At 41.0% G+C, this 21112-nt stretch overlaps 1 protein-coding gene across 2 annotated transcripts; it reads left to right on the top strand.

Annotated features, from left to right (window-relative positions):
• The first annotated feature begins 154 nt into the window (after nt 1–154).
• On the top strand, nt 155–20175 carry kiaa0753 (KIAA0753 ortholog). Of its 2 annotated transcripts, XM_054795246.1 has the most exons (19): nt 155–484; nt 1645–1926; nt 2005–2226; nt 3493–3685; nt 3762–3865; nt 3925–3987; nt 4360–4581; nt 4875–5052; nt 5375–5520; nt 5651–5781; nt 7430–7585; nt 8081–8170; nt 8318–8405; nt 9798–9869; nt 10011–10181; nt 10337–10412; nt 10583–10703; nt 14676–14906; nt 18526–20175. In XM_054795246.1, exons 1-19 carry the CDS (start codon nt 383–385, stop codon nt 18677–18679), a joined length of 2802 nt encoding a protein of 933 aa, XP_054651221.1. In that variant the 5' UTR covers nt 155–382; the 3' UTR covers nt 18680–20175. The 2 variants fall into 2 exon arrangements, with proteins under 2 accessions (XP_054651221.1, XP_054651222.1); XM_054795247.1 differs by lacking the exons at nt 155–484; nt 1645–1926; nt 2005–2226 and adding an exon at nt 3155–3422.
• Nucleotides 20176–21112: the final 937 nt, after the last annotated feature.

Genomic DNA, 21112 nt, shown 5'->3' with positions numbered 1-21112 from the left:
GCCAATAATCTATTTTAGCTATATTTGTGTTATGTGAATAGCAATACAATTCTAATTAAATATTTAGTTTTATATATACGAGTATGTGTATTTTCGTAGAAACGGCACTACTAATATTTGAGCTCTGTCGCTTTCCGTACTTGTTGTTGTCATGGCGGCGACGGTTTAAACGAGTAGTGGACAACAGTGTAAATAAACGTAGCTTTTTTTACAGAATATACAACCGATTTAATATACAATATCTGCATATTGACTTTTTATTTGCTTTTGAATCATTTGATGGACGCAACTTCAATACAAAGGCTATGTTAGCTCTTCCGTAGTTAGCGGCTAATTCGGTCATTTTTGCTGTGACGAGTGTATTTAAAAAAAAATAGCTGCCATGATTTCCATTGGACAACAAACTAATGATAGGGAGTGGGTTGTTTTACGCTCACCCACCCATAGCAGTGGCTATTTATCCGCTGGGACCTCCCAAACTAAGGTAAACGATGACTTCATATTATGTTTTGTGTTGTCAACTTAGCCGTTGCAAGCACTTAAATTAATACATTCCCCTCTGACATTGTTCTTTAATTTGTGCGATTATGATCATCTATATGCTCATTTTACTGACGTATGGTCATTTAGTTTTTTTATGTTGTTGAATATTAATGATATACGCTCAATGATCATAATTAGCATCTCATAATACAACATTTAAGTAGGATACAGGCTTGATGAATACCATACGTCTTTAAAAATGCATAAGAAACATTTAGTTGCTCAAATCTTTAGTACCAGATGCTTAGTTGAAGTAAGGCAACCATTAAATGACAATATACACTGTTTACATATTTTTACAAATCTGACACCTTGAGGTCAACTACAGTCTCACAGAAGTGACGACAACCCTCCATATCTTTTCAAGGGACAATACTATAGAAATGAAACTTGGATATAGTCAAGGAGTAGTCAATGTGCGGAATGTATTGCATTGTGAACATGTCCAAATTGTAGCCAAAGTGTCAATATTTAGTGTGAGCACCACTGCTATTTAGCACTGCCTTGGCAATGGAGTTCACCAGAGCTGAATAGGCTGGAATCCTCTTCCACTCAACCATGATGGCATCCTGGTAGAGCTGGTGGATGTTAGGCACATTGCACTCCTCCTCCACCTGCCTTCGGCTGAAATATGCCCCATCGGTACTCAATTGGGTTCAGTTCTGGAGATGTCCTTGGCCACTCCATTCCCTTCGTCTTCATCTTTCTGGAGGTGTGTTTGGGTTCATGTTAGAAAACTGCCCTGTGGCCCAGTGTCCCACAGGAGGGGAAACTGTAGTACATGTTAGAATTCATGTTTCCTTCAGTGAATTGTAACTCCCCAGTGCTGCCAGTCCTCATGCTGCCACAAGCCACGAAGCTACCACCACCATCATGCTTGACTAAGCTATTTAGTCAAACACATACATACTGCTCTACAAGCAGTACACTGACTGCTGTAAAGTATATCCAAGTTTAATTTGTATTGTATTGTCCCATGAGAAGATGTACTGTAATACAAATGGTTGCTGAAATGTGAGGGGTCTACTGGCTTTTGTGAGATTACAATGGCCTTTTCCACAACAAATTATAAACACTTTAAAAAATGATCCTTTTATACAGCTGTTGTTCAATGAAGCTGTTCCCGCAAGCATCAGCAACCGTGCCACCGTTGTGGGTCCACCAGCCCCCATTGTGATCGAAAAGCTGCTTCCCCTGTCAGGGCAGCAGGAGAAGGGGGACAGCGTCAAAAGCTTGCTCAGCTTCAGCAGTCTGTCTGAAGAGAAGCTACAAGCTGCTGTAAATCTGGCCAAGAGAGACCTGAGAAGACGACGGTTCAATACCATGTACAAATCCCCTGCCAATGTATCTATATCGGACACAATAGATGTGGCCCTGCCTCAGGTAGTTGGTGTGTATGTGCACGTCATTTAGAACCAGTGACTTTGTCCCATAAACAACCCACTGATTTCCTTCTCATAGGAGATTACAACCAGTGTGAATCTAAAGGAGAGACTGACCCGACCTGGATCCAAACATCCAGTAGACACAACCAAGAAGCGCCCCATTGCTTCCAAGCCAAGTGGCCGCTCGCTACCCACAACAAGACATCCTGTCTGTAGGCCAGTGGGAGCGGTAGACCAACACAGTGTCTTAAGAGAGGAGATCCGCATGCTTCAAAATGAGCTGGAAAATCTAAAAAAGGTAAACAAAGGACTTCGTATTCAATTAGATCATAGCTGCTTTGGGCCATTAGTCCAGTGTATAGATTATACTGTATTGTTTACCTATGACCTTTCAAGCATGTTAGGTTAATTGGAGACTCTTAATTGACCATGGGTGTCGGTATGCCTGTCAGTGGTTGTCCCGTGATTGACTGGCAACCAGTCCGGGGTGTACCGAGCTTCTCGCCCCAAGTCAGCTGGGATAGGCTCCAGCTTACCCGTGAACAGGATAAGAGGTAGAAAATGAATGAATGAATGAATTTCCTTCTATATAGGGCAGAGCCACCAATGTAAATCGAAAGGAGAGAGTAAACCTACTTGCAGCCAGACAACCACAGGGCACATCCAAGAAGCCTTCCAGGGCATTAGATGGCCACCCCCACTCAGTGAGGCCTCCTTTCCAGAAGCAAAGGGAAGCTGCACACCAGCAGAATATCCACATACAGGAGCTCCTCACTCTGCACGCTGAGCTGGAACACTCAGAGAGTGCATACAAACAGGCACTTTTAAAAAAAACTTTTCTTCTGTTGCATTCAAAAATGTCGTAATCTTTAGTCAGAAAATTGCATAATAACATAATTCCACCCAGATAAACACATTACCATCTTGGTCCCCTTACCAGTGACTTAAGTGCAATATATTTAGGCAAATATAATACATTCCAGTAGTAATTATTGGTTTATTTACCTAAACCACAAAGCTGGGAAGCAGATGATAATTGGAGAGAGACTGTTATTTCCAAAATGTAAAAACTCATTATATATATACTCATATAAATATAAGTTAAAAAAAAAAAGTATAATGATTTGGAGTGCATGAGATATTGGAAAGAGAAATGTAGCTCTCTTTGACCACATGCCCATTTATTATCAAGTATATTGCACAAAACAACAACATAACCAATTTTGTAATAGCGATAATGAGCAAACTGCTCAGCCAGCATTAATACTGCTGATGAGTTCATTGTAATCAACAGTAATCAACATGCATGAGTTGCGCACCATGCACTTAGTAGTGCAACCAGCATTTTAAAGTGCATGCAGAGGTTGATAAAGCTGCAAATGTGGACTACTCATGATGGTGCAAATGCAAGTACTGTCATCTTGTGGTGTCAATAAAAGACAATATCAAGAGGTCGCCTGCCACAAACGGTACACATGTACATTGCGATTTCAGGTAAATTGTATGTTTTTATTGTGTCGTTTACCAGTGAACTCTGTTGTGACTTCTTTCTTTATCTTTATAGAATAGAGCAACCAGTTTGAGTGGTGGATGCACTCCAAAGCAAAGCGCAGAGGACACATCCAAGAAGCCTAAGTCGTCCTGTACACAACATTATGTTGTTGCGGGCCAGCAGGATCTTTTAAGCCAGGAGATGCACAAGCTTGACAAAGAGCTGGATAACATTATCCACCAAGTGGAAACACTGGCTGACAGAAGTAGGCTGTTTGGTGAAAATAACCATACTTACCAGCTCCTTTTGGCAATTTCATAAATATTTGTTTTGAATAACAGAAGGAGAGGAGTCGCTGGAACCCGAAGAACAAAAGAAGTTGGAGGTTCGCTGGCAGAATCAAGCAGTGCACTCAGCACGTAGCATCTATGCTCTCCAACAACAGGTAGTTCACTGCTGTTTGAATGGCATTTCCCCCAATAATCACATCTATATTTTTTTTAGATGAGAGAGATACAGCAGTACATAGAGAAGTTGCACAACCAGGACATATGGGAAGCTAAAAAGGTATGTCAGTGCCAAGACTGTTTAAATATTACAGTGTTTACATCCACCCTGATGATGATCAATAAACATTTGCACTGAACACTGACTCCACACACCATCTGTGTGGTGCTTCTCATTGCATCTGCCTTCATTGTTGATATTGTAGTTCATAAGAATAACACTTTATAGGGCACTCATTAAAAATACGAGGAAATTCACAAATGTAATAACAGCAGATGATTCGATTCATTTATTAAACACCATCCACATGCGTTAAATTGAATTTAAAAAATTGTTATACTTTTCATTACAGCTATTGTTTTTCTCCTCTGTGGGTCATTTATGGACAAAGGTATTAATAAAAAAAGTTTACTAATTGACTCTATTCTCCAGTCCACAGCAATCCAACGGCTCGCAGGTGCCCATCGTGGGACTCTGAAGGCTTTGCAGGTTATTGTTCACCAGCTCTCCGAGCAGTTTTATGGCAAGCTCCCGTCTCATTGCAAAGAGCTGAGCCGGCTAATTTGCCAGCTCTCATTGTGCTCAGCCAAGATACAAGTTGAGCCGGGTTCAGCTATGCCCGAAACCGCTGTCAGCATCCTGAAGAAACTAGAGGTGAGGAGCAGACCTGTGGAACCAGAAAGTAAAAAGCAAGAACTGTTACCGTGAGTTACGATGAGGCTGAGATCTGGAAGCTCACAATTAAGAACGGAAGAAGGAAAATATCCAAAAATACAAAAGCTGTCTTAGAAAATATATTGAGGCTAAGTTTTGATACAACAATACACAACATTAAGTACACTTGTACAATGTAATGAAATAAAATTCAAGCGCTGTATCAAAAATGTCCCTGTGTACCATGCTGTGTATGGTGTATTATATTTGTGCTGTCTGTTCATTCCCCTTAGATTTTGGATTCTGCCATCAGTAAACATGAGATGCTGCAAATGCAAAAGATGCAAGACCAAGCTTGTCATTCACAGAAGAAGTCCAGTTATCACAGTTTGTCACCTACCAGAGCACCTAAGGGGCGGGGCAGAGCACACGGCCCTGCTTATGCCACAAATCCCACAAGACGTATCCAGGGTGAGTGTTTTTGTAAGTTTGATTGTTTAAGTAATTAATTACTTTCCTTATGGATAACTTTATGCACATGCTGCTATGCTGATTTCTTACTTGCTCCTAATTAACGTTCCCCTGGAAGCACTGTTAATTTGGAAATAACCTGATTGCTTTTGGGACTTCATGTTTGGGCTGATGGCTGAAGTCGGTCCTCCGTTGTTTCATCACACAGGCAAACACACTTAGCTTTAATTGCAGCCTCGGCCTCCTGCTGTTAGTTGATTAAGCCCTGTAGGGATCTGACTGTTTGTCATGTGCCCTGCACACATTTACTGTATGTTGACAGCTCAGAGGATGGCGGCACAGAAGCAAAGAGGACCACAGAGGCCGGCACAGCACAGGGCGCTGGAGGAACTGCATGTATCTGAAAACAAAAGCAAAAAAGTGGGGTTACCACAGAATGAGAAGAGCAAGTCTCCTCCAAAAATGCTGGTATTTATTGAAATGAACTGAATATTCCCTATGACATTAAAGCTACTTAATAGGCAAGCATGCTGAATGCTACAACTAACCCATGGAGTTAAAGTTGACCCATGAAATTATCATGTTTATATCATCATAGGGCAACCAGAAGAAGGATGCACATTTCAAGCAGCCCACCGTGTCTTCTCGACTTCGGGTGAATCAGCCTCCACAAAGGGAGCCGTCAGTGCCGTGGATACCTGCGTCATCTCACTCTCTTTCACCGCCACGGTGAGCATCCTTGTGCTTTTTCTTCCCATCAGCTCACTACTGGTTACCTGAGTGTTATGTCCAAAGTATGAAACTCACTGCACTAAAATGTATCTTGCATTATTAAAGTTTTAGTATACACACCAGTCAACACTCAAGCGACACTTCATTAGGTACACCTATACATTGCAATATATTGCCGTAAGAAGGTTTTGATTGATATCGAGAGGTATTAATATATGTTTATTATTATGATTGTAGTTTGCCATGGTGTAAAAGAGCCCTGCACCATATTAATTAGTATTCTTTACCTTACAAACTACATGAGTGGCAGAATATAGTTAATATAAAGTGTTCGCTCGTTTATCGTGTGGGATAGCTTCCCAATATAGCTCGCAATAAGTGAAATCTGCAAAGTAGCCAACTTCTTTTTTTATCTTCTAAGGCTGTAAAACCCCTCCCCATACACTTTATACACTTTTCTCAGACAGGCAAAAACATTTTCTCACATTTCTCAGTTGTTTAAACACTCTCAAAAAAGTTCAAACCTTTGTTGGAATTTTAGTAACCAACCTTAATGATCAACACAAGAAATTATTAAGTCACTCATGCATATTTCACTACTGTGACCGTGTGTTTTCGTCCTGGCGCCATTCTGCTGTACTCTTGCGTGTTTGGATCCTTGTTAAAACATATGCAGACAAACCCAAGATTCATTTACAAGCTAGCAAGCAAGCAAGCTAGCTATGACACAGGAGACATGGCGGGGACGGCATGAAGGAGATTGATTGACAATGGTCAATCAGGACACAGAAAACAATGGGCGGTGCAGACAGATCAAGGTGGGAAGAGAGACACTCAACTTGCCACAATGCAATTCTTCTGAAAGGGGCTGGCTCGGCCTGTAACAACAACGTTCATACGCTGTAATAAAAAAAAAAAAAAAAAACACTAAAAAAATCAGCGAATCTGCGAAAGGTGAGCCACAATAGCGTGAGGGAACACTGTAATAAAACACCAAAAAAATACAAAAAGTGAAACTTATCCATAACTTTCTCCAGCGCTACTGCAGCTTAATAAATCCACCAAATAAACTGCGGTGTTCACACGTCTATACCATCTCATCCTTTTGATAGCCTCTCTCTTTTAATCTCCAAATGTCTTCATTAGATTTGTTGCTAGTCACGTTTTTGAAAAAGACCATCTTGAGGGGTCTGATTACTCGCTAAATATAGCAACAATGTCGCTAAGTTGGCAACACCGATCCCTCCTGCTATGTCTTCTTATTCCCCGCCAGATCAGGTGCATTTGAGGTGTGTTTACATGCAGAGTTACACAAAGAGACAAAGAGTGTATGTAAGCAGAAAACACCAACACACAATGTAAAAGCAGCAACCTGGCCAAATAAGCAACGTCACTATTTTAACACTAATTTTACTATATATTTGTAATAAATCGGTATTATATATAAGATATTAAATAATGGTAATGGTTTACTTTATTTTGAAAAATACATGCATTTACATTGGAGTAGAAAGAAGCACCTGTCTGACTGCCAGAAAATAGTAAAACAGAAATAGCTGCAATAGCATCAAGATGGATGGACTTGACGATCACATGTTACAAACTTTGTCAAAATGTTGCTTGTGTGTCTCTGCTGTCCCCTCAGCGCTCATCAAAAGATGTCACCAGAGCCCAGATGTCTCTCGTCTCCCGCAAAGCCCTCATCATCGAGTCCTGTGATGCAGAAAGTGACCGTGGGGTCAGTCGAGGAGGCCGGCTTGAGCTTAGGAAATAAACAACAAGCCCAAAATGAAACATTAAGGTGAGGCTCGCTGTGTGCTCCGTTTGACTGTTTTTATGATTATCAGACATGTCGGAATGAAATATTTATACTGAGTTTGAGTAGGTTTTTGCATCAGTATGTCAGCGTAAAAGAAGAAATGTGAAATAAATGGCATTTTAATGAGTCTCTCATCTATATTCAGTGAATTATTTCCAACCTCTGTGTCACTTCCCACTTATCCAGAGCCACAGGCAGTACTGTGATTCAAAGTTATTTTTTCCCCAATAAATTACTCTCACTGCTTTTCTAAATCGAAAGCTAGGTCATTTGTCTTTGTGAAGGATTAATAGGCTTTTAGCGCTTCTTGATTGAGAGCTCCACATATGTTTATTTAATCAAATCAGCATTGCTACAATTGTGCCTTCCAATTAATCAAGAGCCACCTCCCTGATTCGATAGCCAAGGTCTTGTAAATGTGAAATACTGTTACATAGTGGCATTTAGCTTAATGTGGTAATGTCTGGCGTGGTACAGAGGTGCTTGGCTGGACAAGATAACAACGCAGCGACTGAACGAGCTCAACCAGCTGAGTCAAGAGGAGGTGAAACGTATCAAGAGATTGAGGTAAAGTAGCAATACATCTTCAGTTTCCGCAAGGATGGAAATAATGATGCCTTTTGAGTGGCTTGGTGCAGTTCCATATTGACTGTCAGAGAGACTACATTCTCTCGGCTTGAGACAAATGAAACTAATTAATGTTTTGGTTTACAGGGCCGAGGTCGTCTCACCAACACAGTGGGCTGTGAGAGCTGAGCAGGAGGCTCGAGAGAAAATCCAGCCCCTTCTGGACGAGGCCAAGGTTGGAAGAATCACTTGTACTTGTTTCAAGAGCTGTTTGTATGGCGCACAGAAACTAAAGGAGGGAACACATTTCATTTTCAATTAAAATAAATCCCAGAACAAGTGTTTACCATCAAGGCTCCAACAGTAACATGAATCTCGATTTGCTGGCTGGCTTTTTTGGTTTTTAAGTGTGAATAAATTAGCTGTGTCATGAGACGGTCAAACCATCCCACTAATGTTTTTCTGCAGCTAAACTGCTCGGCACTAAATACCGTAATGGCATGTACTGTAATAGCAGCATTTCTATCTGCTATCTATTCAAACCCAGAGAACAACACGTGCTTTCTTTGCATTCCGGATGGATGATTAATATTATATTTCTCTGCCCAACCAATTACAGAATTTGATATTTTTGCTACATTTTCACTGAGTGGTGCAGTTCCATTCACCATAGAATTTAGCCACACTGCTTTGGGAAAACAAGGCTACAATACAGCATTTTCCACTGCAAATCAAAGCCAAACTGATGGACAGATCAACAGTGATGTGACAATGTCATAGCAAAGTCGCCAGCATCTGAGAATATCCCACTTTGAGCTAATGATGTCCAACCTCAAAACCTTCCAGTCAACAAAAACATGCATGACGACCACGATACAATAAGATAGTATAGTATTTGCTTTCTTTAGTTATTTATGTGCTGTATAGATACTCACCCCTCACAATAAAGTCAGAAACCTTGGCGCCATATTCAATCAGGAACTGTGCTTTAGTTCCCAAATACAACAAGTGTCAGCATTTTTCCATTTACGAAACATGAAGACAGTCATGTCTTCAAAGTGCTTGCTCATGTGGGGTTTCAGTTGGTGGTTCTCTGTTTTCATTTATGAATGTGACCTTCATGTGTAAAGTGCCATAAGATAACTGCTGTTGTGATTTGGCGCTATATAAATAAATTGAATTGGACTAGTAGTAGTCCAGATGACAATGTAACCTTTTTGGTAGCCTTTAACACCATACTGTGCATAGAGGACAGTATATCTACAGTATATTGCTATACAGGCTGTACACTGACTACTCTAATATATATCCAAGTCATTTCTATAGTGTTGTTCTTTGAGAAGATGGAATAAAATGGTTGTGGAAATAGGCAGGGTGTACTCATTTTAATGAGATACTGTACATGCCCCCCCTGCCCTGGATTTGTGAGTAGTACTCCAAACTTCAAGTGGCTTTCCGAAGCCCTTGTTTTGAATTTTATTCAGCATACTTCCTCTTGCTATGACATGCTGTAATACATTATTCAGCATCTTGCTGTGGCATTTTGTTTGGGCAACAGCACTTCTCCGCATTTAAGGGCAATTTCTCAGGGAACTGCCGTTTATCTTCATTTGTGTGTTTACCTCAGAATCTTGGCGAGTCCAAAAGTAGGAGCAGCGCATCTCTGAGGAATAAGCTGTCAGAGCAGGCTGCAAAGAGGGTGAGCTGTTCTACCCCTACCAATAATTCACAGCCGACACTATTCTTAGCTTTGCTATAAAAAAAAAAAAAGGCCAGAGATACGCTTACTTGAATTCAGTTCCTTTAAAATGCCCTTATGTTTGGTGTTCTGCTGAAACAGGTAGAAGACAATGCTGAGCAGCTAGGTGAAGCCCTTCTAGATGACCTCTTAGAGGATGCTGCACGGGCGGCGTGGACGGTCAAGATGGATGAACAGCTGGAAGGCGTCACCCATAGGATGATGCAATCCCCCACCCTGGAGGGTATGCTGCTTCGCATGGAGGAGATACAGGTGAGAACTGCCTGACACAAAGATCACTGTGGAAAACTGAGCCTTGTTATTTGTACTGCTCTGGTTCTGGTTCTGGTTCTGGTTCTGGAGTGTTTGCCTTGTCTCTGGAGTTTTGAGGTGAAAATGTTTGTCAAACATGTTTGGTGTCCGAGCAGAAGGACCAGGAAGAAGTGAGGAGACGCTTTACCTCTATTGCCTACTCAGACCCTATTCAGTGGGGACAGCCAGCAGGTACCAATCATCTCATGTGCAAACAGACAAAACACTCTATTACCTGACAAGCTCTCCTCTAGGTGGAGATATTGCTCCAACTCACAGTGGTAGCCGAACCTAATGCATGTGTCTCACCCATCCCTGCATGCTCAATCACCTCCTCCCCACACTCTCTCTCTACTTCCCAGGCTCTCAGGATCAAGTTTCCTGTTCCAGGCCAAGCTCTCCACAGCCCATTAGACTGACGAGGTTGGTGCTGAGGCAGCCTGAAGCAGCTAATATTGTTCTGGAGAAACCCGTGGAGACCGGGTGGGTTTTTATGTCCTTTACCCTTTTTCTAATCTCCACTCATTTGTCCCTTAATATCTTGATGGTGTCTTGTATTCTTTTTTTAGACACTTTAGAGTGTTCCAAGAACATGAAGTGCATTATGAGAGATTCAGGATACGACCTCCCATTCTTTTTAGTTGAAGTTCAGAGTTCCTTTATAATGCTTTCAGCTCTGACTAATCAAACCTATTGGGGGTGCAATGGCTTGTGACTGTAGTATCCTTATCACCTGACTTCTACTGTATGGAACCTGTATCTTTCAGTTAGCTAAGTGTCAATAATTATCTCTCAGGATACATTAGTGGACATTTTACCTTGAGAAACAAATGTGGACTATGCACTGTATTTCTCAGTGTATGCAAATGATAGAAACGCAGAATCCACTGGGGATCCATAATTACAGCTCTAGACTGGATACACGTTTTTTTTTTCCACACAGCAGTACGTAGTTTTTTCACCATGAAGTGTCCCCATAAGTGCTTTCCCACTGGGAGGCCTCACTTCTTCCATGAAGGTAAATTTATGGCTATCTTGGCTGTCTCTAGCTGCAGAAAAAAAAGAGAAAACCTTGACCGCATAAAACCATAAAGTAAATAAATCAATAACAAAAAATGCCTATAAGTGGCCAACAGCAGCAGTGTATACCACCAGGTGTCTGATCTATGACAAAAAATGTCATAAACGAAGAAGGCTTTTTACCATTTTATGATCACATTTCAAGTGTTATGCAATAACTAATAAAAAAGGAAAATACTGGTAAATCCTATTTCTGGGTCTTAACCCTATAAAACATTGACCAATTAGTAAAGACACTGTTAAGAGGCTCTTCTTAAGTGTTTGCATAGTATTTAATATATATGGCTGCCAACATTAAACTTGTTTCGATTAGCGGACCCAAATAGAAGCAGGGGTGCTGTCACACTGAAGTGCGTGCCAAGCTCCCTTTAAGGCAAATAAGATGAAAGTGGGGAGTCGTTAGGTGTGAGATGGATGGAGAAAGTGCCTTTAGTAGGTATATTGTTGTTGACTTCTGGGCACCTTAGTAAGATGACCTGAGTTGCTGTTAAAGAGAAATGGGGCCTATTAGAGGTGTATTTTTGTGGCCAAATGACCTGGATGAGATGTTCTTTTTCCAGCACTTTGGGGAGCATATGAAGTGAAGAAAATCGAAGTTGCGTGCTGTGTCTGCCGGCGCTTAAAGAAAGAAGAGCAGAAATTACACCAGATGCTCTTGCTGATTAATGTCAACATGTATCTATCCTTCACGACATGTCAGAGTGGGTAGGTCATCAGCAGGAAGTAATGTGGCTTGAGTTTCACTACCTGAAACGAGCTGCTGTAGCGCATGCACATATCATCTATGCTAAAACAACACTTCAACAAGCTCACAGCTGCATTCGTATTGTATGCTGTTTAGACCAGTTGTTACAACACCAATAACTAAAAAAAAACAACCATAATAATCATAACAATACAACCAACCACAACCTCACTGTCACATCAATTTGTAATTCTCAACACGCGTTGCCTTTCTTGTGTGAGTGGAACCAAATGACGAGTGACACAACCATGAGAGATTTCATCCTTAAAGCATGTGGCTGATAAGATTTGTATATCCACAGTGAAGAGCTCAGGCACAGACACTGGTCAGGCCGCCTCTCTTCATTTGGTACTATTGGCTGACCCTCGGTGGCTCCATCAGGAGTTCGAACAAATCGATAGAAAGATGAAAGAGCCACTCAGTAAAATTCTAAACCTTTCATGTATTCTTTTTTTTTTTTTTTTAAATCCACTCACATCTTTTGTTTGGAGCCACTGTTTTAGGTAGAGACAGACTGCTTATGGTTGATGACTTCTACTTCCTCACATTCACTTTAGGGCTTCATTGATTGGATTGCATTCAAATGTTTTGTCAGTGTTAAAAGACTGCTGCCTTGGGTAAAACTGAACAGGGTCGAAACAATCAAAACTTTTTTTCCCCTTTACCTCTGCATTGATTTGTTTGCTGCTACCATTGTCTTCATGTAGGCTGTGTCCTCCTTTGGATATACCGTGCATGCCACTAGCTGTTGACAGGGGAGCAAATCTGTATGCTGTCTGACACCTCTACTGGATAGACATCTTTTGGATGAGATCCAGTGGGCTTACACTCTTTGTAATAGCTGTGCGGGTGTTCCCAAACTTATGGAGGGGAGTGTACCTCCTACATAAAACTTGGACAGTAACCCCTTGCGACAACCTGAAATTCAGCCTAAAATAAAAAAAAAAATGGCCTAACAATCTAGAATCAGCACAAACACAGGGGTAGACAAGATAAAACATCCTTTTTATATGTATTGTTGGTGTGTTCCCTTTTTCATTGCGGAAAACAAAACTGTCAATTTCATATTCACCGTCTTATTTTACAATGAGCTTGATTGAAGCAAAAAGATTTCAGGCGCCCGTCCCGAGAAGAGAGAGATCCCAGAATCCTCCTTATACTGTCCTCATCCCCCTCGGGTCAAAGAAATGGAAGTCTTTGAGATCTCCATTCGGCCTGGGTTACCATGGCAACACATCCTGTCCTGGCTCTATGGATACTTTTCCACTCGTAAATATATCACCTACCCATCCTAGGGCGACGTGGACTGTATGTGTGATTGTGTATGACAACAGTTAGCATACATATAGTGGTACAAAAATCAATATATTCATTTTATCAAATGTATGTGTGTGCCAGCAAAGGGGTGTGTATATAGCATGGTAATATATAAAAAATGTATCCTTTTGGTATACCATTTCATGATGATGTCGGTGATGATAAGACAATGCTCAAATCAGGACTCAAAGGTTAGATTTGCTAATAGTTGCATAACTTCCTTTTGTACTTACATGACAATTAACAATGCTAAAATGTTTTATGATGGATGTTTGACCCCATGTAAATGATTCCACTTCTGTAATTGACCAACATTTAACTAAATCAAAGGTTGACCTAGAATTGATTTTGCTAGAGTTCCAAGGCTCCGTTGTAGTAGTGCAGCTGAGAATTGTCTAAAATCATCCCTTATTGTTGCTGCCATTGGCCTTAGCCTAGCCCAGGGGTGGCCAAAGTCTAGCACAGGGGCCATTTGCGATCCGTAGCTAGTTTTTTTTTTGTTGTCGCACTGCATTTTGTAATAATAGAACAAAGCACAACCACATCAACCACATCGGTTTGGGGTTTGGGGCCAGTGAAAAAAAATGATCACACCACTGCTAATCACTATTATCTCACGTATAACATTTTTAAATAACTTAACTGCAAATATAAAATTGGTGCCAGGATTCTTCTCCCTAGTAGAAAAAGTTTGGCCACACCTGCTGTAGAGTGTGTGAAAAGTTTTAGAATGGATGTTCGCTGCTACTTTTCTGTGCATTTTCATCTCAACACCATCCCTCTGTCTTCTGGTCAATACAGATGTCCGCCCTAACCAGAGTCTAAGAATCGTTTTTATTAGAGGGGCCTTTTCTTTCATCACCGTGGCCAAAATGTTTACTCGCTTGAGGTTCTGTTGGCTTTAATATAAATCGAATGTAGTGTGAGCCTAAACCTCCTTGATTTTGTAATTTGCCAAAAGTCAGTTTTTGAGCCGCGCAAACACAAATGGTATTCAAGAAAGGCGTGTGTGGGAATTGCAGCAACACTAAATATAGCCCAGAGAGCACAAGAACCAGGCCGATCTGTCCAAGTAAGGAGGATTATATAGAGCTCGGCAGTGCCCAGCTGAGCCTTTCGCAAACCATCCCTTTTCAAATTCATCATCCTGCTTCTCATATTGAGCACAGACAGTGTTTCCATTCGGGTTCCCGTCAATAAATTTGTTTGTCATCTCTATAGCCATAGCCCTAAAAGACCCTTTAGCTCAACAGTCTATATATTCAAGGTGATAAAAAGGTGTCCTGACATCTGCTTGTGTTACTCTCACTCAGTGTCCCTTCTGAGAGCAGCCTGACAGAGGAGACACCACAAGAAGAGCAGCAGCCAGGAAACAGTGTTGCGATATTCCCGGGTCCCAAGGAGCAGAGCACCAGGACGGTCATCAGCGTGCCAGGTAGCATGCTGAGAAGCATCCGACGGTACCGGGACGATTACGATACCTACCTGTGTGATGTGGCACATGAGGCGGGCGGAGGATTCAACTCCTGGTCCATTGCAGACAGGTACAAGACTGAACATCACCAAAATGTCATTGTCTCTTATAGAGGGAAAGGATTCTTGAGACGTCATCTGTACTTCTGTCGGACGTTTTGCTCCTCATCCGAAGAGCTTCGTCAGCGAACTAATAAGTGCTGGTAGCCTAGGCCTTAAATACAGTAAGAGTGGGCGGAATTGGTGTGCCAACACCCTCCTTCTATTGGTTCCTTACACTAAGCCTGGGCGGAGTGGTGGTCTAATCCTCTCCTGCTATTAGCACCTCCGATAAAAGGGAAGTGTCGCTCCCTGAGTTGGGTATGAACGACTCTGATACTGGCTCGTTCATACCCAACTCAGGGAGCGACGACTCTGATACTGGCTCGTTCATGTGGCTCCCATTGCAGATCTCCAATATTTTTTGAAATGGGGAAAATGCGCAATTTTGAAAATAGTCAAAAAAAAATATCCGACTTTCTGTAAGGCTGTGAATGCATCCTAGTTCTGAGTTCTGACTGATGATTGGATGAGCAAGGGAAAGGGTGGCGGACCGGTGTGTGCCTGCCTGCATTAGGTGAGATAGGAGAGAGACGTATTTTGCCATGAATACAAAATAAGAAAGCTCTCAGAAGAAAATTAAGTTCTTCTTCTCTGACCTGCGGGGCTCAAACCTGTGACCACAAACGTCCACTGATTGACGGTTAAGTCGAGCAGCGTTAGCCATCAAACTAAAAGGAAGGCTGTCCGTTAACTGTGCTGCACATTTCTTAAGGCGTCAGCTCGTGAGGCGTAACCAATTTATCACAACCACATTAGTTGGCGTCCGTTAACATGCACACCGCACTTCTGTTTCTTGTATTCTGTTGTTGTAACAGGGAAAATTAAGACAGACTAAATCTTTTAAAAGTTTATTAGCTGCGTTATGTTTTGCGGCTCCACACTATTTTTCTTTCATGGAAGAGGAGGCAAAATGGCTCTTTTGGTAGTAAAGTATGCTACCCCTGGGCTAGCATATGTTACCAATAGGTTAAAATGGTATAAAAGAGCAGACTGTACAAACAGATTGCGAGTCAAACTGCATAAAAGTTGTTGTACATTTTTATAAAATACTGTAAGTGGCGTTCATGACTGTCTGGTATTCACGTACATGTCCTAGCTCATCCGCACACACAAAAGCAGTCTCAGCGAGGCGATCAACAATTTACATTTACGTTTTGTTATGATTCAGTGGTAGCTAACACGAGTAGCTAAACTTTGCCAAATCGCTATCATTAGCTAACAACAAACGTAAGTAAAGCGTGTGCATGTGTTATGCGGGGCATACACTACGTGCTTAAAGGAAGGAAGAGGGCGGCATGTACAATAATGCTTTTGAATGTTGCATACAGTCCCTTTCATTATTTGTACAAATAAATGAACATGTGGGAAGCACGCCATTAGTTTTGTACAGCTTACCCGTTAAAGAAACCCTGTACATTGCCAGTTACATCTTTATGGTACAAATATTTGCATATTTGCTCTGAGACTTTACTGTTCTCTCTGTGCATAGCGACTATCATGCACAGTCCTTATAATTAGAACTGCACTACACCACACTGCTGGGTGTTTGCTGGTGACATAGCCTTCTCATATACAGAGAGGATGATGCAGATTTTTATAGTTTGCTCAGTAAGTCGCTGGCGTTCACTCCTCGCCTCCTCTCTCCTAGTCTCAAATTTACATTCTCAACAGAATTGTTAAGTTGCTGCAATGCAGAAGACTCGCTCTCATCTCGGTGCCCACCCTTTTCGTGCATCTTTTCTAATATCGATCAATTTGAAATGCCCTCAGAGATGTCAGGTTAATCTTGTAGTCTTTGTCTCCTTCCAGGTTCTGTGTGCATACGTGCGTGCTGAATGGCAAACAGACCAATACGTTCTTATTAGTAGTCCTGCACAAATGACAAGAAGGTTTTGAGAGACACATCTCTGCCTTTTCATTTATTGAAGGCGGAGCAGTGCAATGTTGTCAGTGCTTGCTTACATCTAACTTTGGACATGCATCTGCCTGCTTCTGTGCGACACAACACATATGTGCCTGCATTTCTAAAAACTGGTTTTAGTCATTTTCATGACATAGCTGCCGCTTAAAGAATGACTGCCTCTGTCAATTAATCTTGATTTGTGGCTCGAGTTAAATGTCAAATGATTATATTTTTTCTATTTTCATTGGTCTGCAACCAACAATAATTGGCAAAGGCAATTAATGTGTTGCTTCAGTAATTAATTTGGTATTGAATACACTGTCTATATTTACTTATTTTTTATGAAGTTATTCATTATTAATTAATCTTTATTCTGTATTTGTTAAGTGATTACATTGTAGTTACTTAATGATTATTTCCAAGCAGGGAAAGCATCAAGCAGCATCTGTGAAATTATTTTTCAATATTTTCTCTCTCTGAATGTTCTGAACTCCTGTTTTCATGCCAGTGTTGTAGCACAATAATGCTGTCGAGGAAAGCTGTAGATCAGCATCCCATGTTACATTGTGCTTGTCTTTGTTTTATATATAACACATAATATGACTACTGACGTTGTGAAAGCTTAACCCGAAGGAAGCAGTCAAGTGCTCACAGACCGACAACACACTTCCAGCCTTCACAGTAAAAACGTAGCACATTACATCTGTCTGACTTGGCCAAAATAAGGATATCAGAAAAGTAGCTTCCAACAACACTGAAAGCACAAAATGAATACAGACTCACGATTGGTCCGAGCCTGGAGTTTTGTTGTCCAAAGATTGTTACGAACACTCCCACTCGCCCCACAGACATAATAACGTCATCAAACGTTACCTCTATGCTTTCCCACACAGCAGCAGCATGTGGGAGTAACGATGAATGGGATAAATATAGTCTATCGGTGGCAGTATTATAGAAAGTTATACCTTACTTTCACTTTGTCTTGGAGGCCACAGCTATGGTGCCTTCAAGGACCGCTGGGAATAATCACTCGGCGAAACATAATGAAACAAAACAACATAAACATGCACAAACGATGGACTTTCTAAAAGTATATTATTTTCCAATGAAATAATAGCCCTTAATTCCAAAATTGATATGCGTTTACATAATATTTGATGTAGTTATTTACAAACCCTTTTTTTTTTTTTTTTTAAACAGGTGGGTTTTTTTGTGATTGCTTCTGAAAGTCTTCCACGGCCCGCCGACGGACCGGACTGCTTTAGACTGCAAAGTAGTCACACTTGAATCAACAGCGCCTCAAGAATGGCATTCTTATTTTGCCTCAGTTGCCTCAAGTCACAATTATTCAACAATCAGTCCCACACAAATTATCAAGCAAAAATCGGTTGCAAAGACCTTCCATATTTCCAAGGCCAAATAATCATGATTAATTGATCTTTGTGCGACACCTCATGTCTTATTTTACATTTACCGGTGTGTAGGAACAAACTAATGGTAAAATTAACTATTGATGTTTATCTATATATCGCAACAGTAGGCCAGCATCATATGCGCTGTACATTTGAGGATTTTGTGGCACCGTTCTAACAGTAAATATACACAATTAAAAGGACCCCCTTTTTAGTGTTTTGTCAAGTCTTAAACGCCGATGTGTATCGTCTGTCTTCCTTTTCGCCATCCAGCTTGGCAGACGAGTTGCTGTGGGACGCCGTAGCCGACGTGGCGGCAGAGTTTCAGGATGTGATGGAGGAGTGCGCAGAGGCCATCTTCACCTGCGAGTTCCTGCAGATGATTCAGTCTCCCACTGCCTCCTCTTCCGCTGTGGTTATCCAATAGGTGATCACAACTTTAAGGACAATTTTTTTATAGTCACGTGTCTTTTTCTGCATCATTGACTGTCAAGATGTTTTTGATTTACTTAGTATTTATTTAGCACAAAGGGATTTAATTGGGAGTTTCTGTATTGGGGTCCCTCTCCACCAACGTTTTTTAAATAAAGCTGCAGCAAGATTGCCTCACTGCATTGCACTATTACACTGTGAGCTATTTCTCTTTCTGGTCCATCTCTTATGTGAGATTGTATTCCACAGAGAAAATTAGTTTAGATAAGCTTTGAGAGACCATTACGACATTACGGGGGGATTATAAGATTACCAAACTCCCCTTCGCACGTATTTCTGATCTCCTGCACGGATTACTCATACTTTCTATTTGCAGGTTTGAATGTTGGGTCTATATGATGGCGTTATGACGTTGAGGGGCGTCGTGTTAAATGGGTTTGGCCTGCATGCTGAGAGCAGGATTTTCTTCACATGTGAAGCCACTTATGTTTACTTACTTCATTTATAATAACAATTTAAAACGCAAAACAAACAGGATGTTGGGTTGACCCCTTGACAGTGATTTGCAGACATACATGTCTGCGGGGGGATTGTGTGTGGGCGGCCGCATAAAGCTTCCATAAGTTCCTGCTTGTCTTCGTCAGGGGTGAACTGGAAGTGTCGTTTGTTGTCTTTGCAAACACATCTGAGATTATTCTGTTGCGTCCGGGCACAGATTATTCATCGATGTTCTGTGTCAGTAGAGAGATGTTTCAAAGATAAGGCACAGCTGCCAAACCAAAGAAGAGGAATCAGCTTCCCTGCTGATATAAATACTTTCACATGCTTAGATTTTTGCATGGTTGTGTTTTTTTCCAAAATTTGTTTTTAACTCACAATAAAAATCCCCACAGGTGCTTGAATCGGGATGTAGGTGTTTTCAAGGGTGCATGAACGCTGCATAAAGTGCTTGGATTTTCAATTGTTTATTTCCCAACAAACACCTATCTCACCAAATACTCTTCAGAAAACTGTACTAGCTAGCTAGATAATGTAAATGCTCCAATTATAGCCAAGGAGTTTATTTGCTTAAACTACAAAGAGAACGTGTCGTCAGTTTGAAGCAGGTGATAATTGGACAGAGGCTGTTTAGTTTTTTGTTTTTTTAAAAACTGTAATAATGATTCGGAGTGCATGGAAAAATCTTTTTCACCATGCTGATTTACGAACAAGTATATTGCACAGCAGCAGCAGAACCAATGTTGTAGTACCGTCAAGGAGCCAGCTCATCTGCTCAGCCAGTATTCATACCGCTGATGCAGAGCAACAACAGAGTAAGTAGGGCAACCAACCTTTTAAAGCGCATGCAGAGGTAGATAAAGCTGCTGGATGCTGTCCATTGGTGATACTTGAAATGCAGCTACTGTTAAAGCCCTGTTAACCCGGTGCTAATAAGATACCCCAGCAGTTATTTGGTTTTGCAGACCACGCACCCGGCAACTATATGAGACTCGGTGAGATAGAGTCCTCAATTGGAGCATTCCGATGGCTGGATGGATGGATATGCAGATAGCTACTCTGTAATTCATGCATAATGTGATTTCTTTTTTTTCCACTGAGCACACCACCTGCTGGACCTGGTGGGGCAATCTCCAACTTAACCTCCATTGGTTTTGAGAGGTGAGAAAGCCTGCACATCTTCTTTTGTGACCATTCGTCTTTTATTATCCCAACTAAATGTTGTCACTTTTTCAGGTCACTCTCATTGCAGAGGTGATCTCACGAGAGTAAAAAAAAAAAAAATTGTTGTTTGTCAGAGCAGTGAAACAGAGGATAAATAAACTACCTTGTTTTATCAGATAGAATGGGGAACGTAAACTCTGTCAAACTACAGAACATCAGCCGGAGCAGGATGACCTTTTTCTTTGCTATACATCACTTATCAACGTCATGCTCTTCTACAATCATTCCAGTGAACAGTACAGCGATTTCATGAGCGAGCGTCCGCCTACTGAACAGAACGACGGTGGCTTTAATAATTAGGCAACCTCGACACACAAACAGGATATTTAACCTGACTGATTGCAAAGCACAGTTAACAGCAACCAAACGTGTTTGATACACTCACACATGGCAAACTACTACAATAAAGGAATATTATCCAAAACAGACACATTGCAGTTGCGAAAGCATTAGAGTTAAGATGGATTAAAGCTCTTCTTAAGGTGAGGAATTTTATTTGAAACTCTTTTACTGCCAGTAGTTGTGCACTTGATGCAGTATATACATTGTGTATTAATATCTGTAGTGCATGTTTAAACTAAATGCTGAAATACTTCAAATTACATTACAATACTTTTTTGTATAACTATTTAAAAAAAATGCTTTCATCATATTTATTCTGATGTTACACTGCTATGTTATGGTTTACTTTAATTATATTTAATTA

Source organism: Dunckerocampus dactyliophorus, chromosome 12 (assembly GCF_027744805.1).
Source record: "Dunckerocampus dactyliophorus isolate RoL2022-P2 chromosome 12, RoL_Ddac_1.1, whole genome shotgun sequence".
Taxonomy (NCBI): Eukaryota; Metazoa; Chordata; class Actinopteri; order Syngnathiformes; family Syngnathidae; genus Dunckerocampus; species Dunckerocampus dactyliophorus.
The sequence above is the reverse complement of the archived record's forward strand: the minus strand, read 5'-3'. Positions and strand labels throughout refer to the sequence as shown.

What these genes read in the sequence shown, in the direction of transcription:
- kiaa0753 (XM_054795246.1), top strand. Translation starts at nt 383, where the DNA reads ATGATTTCCATTGGACAACAAACTAATGATAGGGAGTGGGTTGTTTTA. An exon ending in CTGGGACCTCCCAAACTAAG is followed by an intron (nt 485 to 1,644) that starts GTAAACGATGAC and finishes CCTTTTATACAG; the next exon opens with CTGTTGTTCAATGAAGCTGT. An exon ending in AGCTGGAAAATCTAAAAAAG is followed by an intron (nt 2,227 to 3,492) that starts GTAAACAAAGGA and finishes TTATCTTTATAG; the next exon opens with AATAGAGCAACCAGTTTGAG.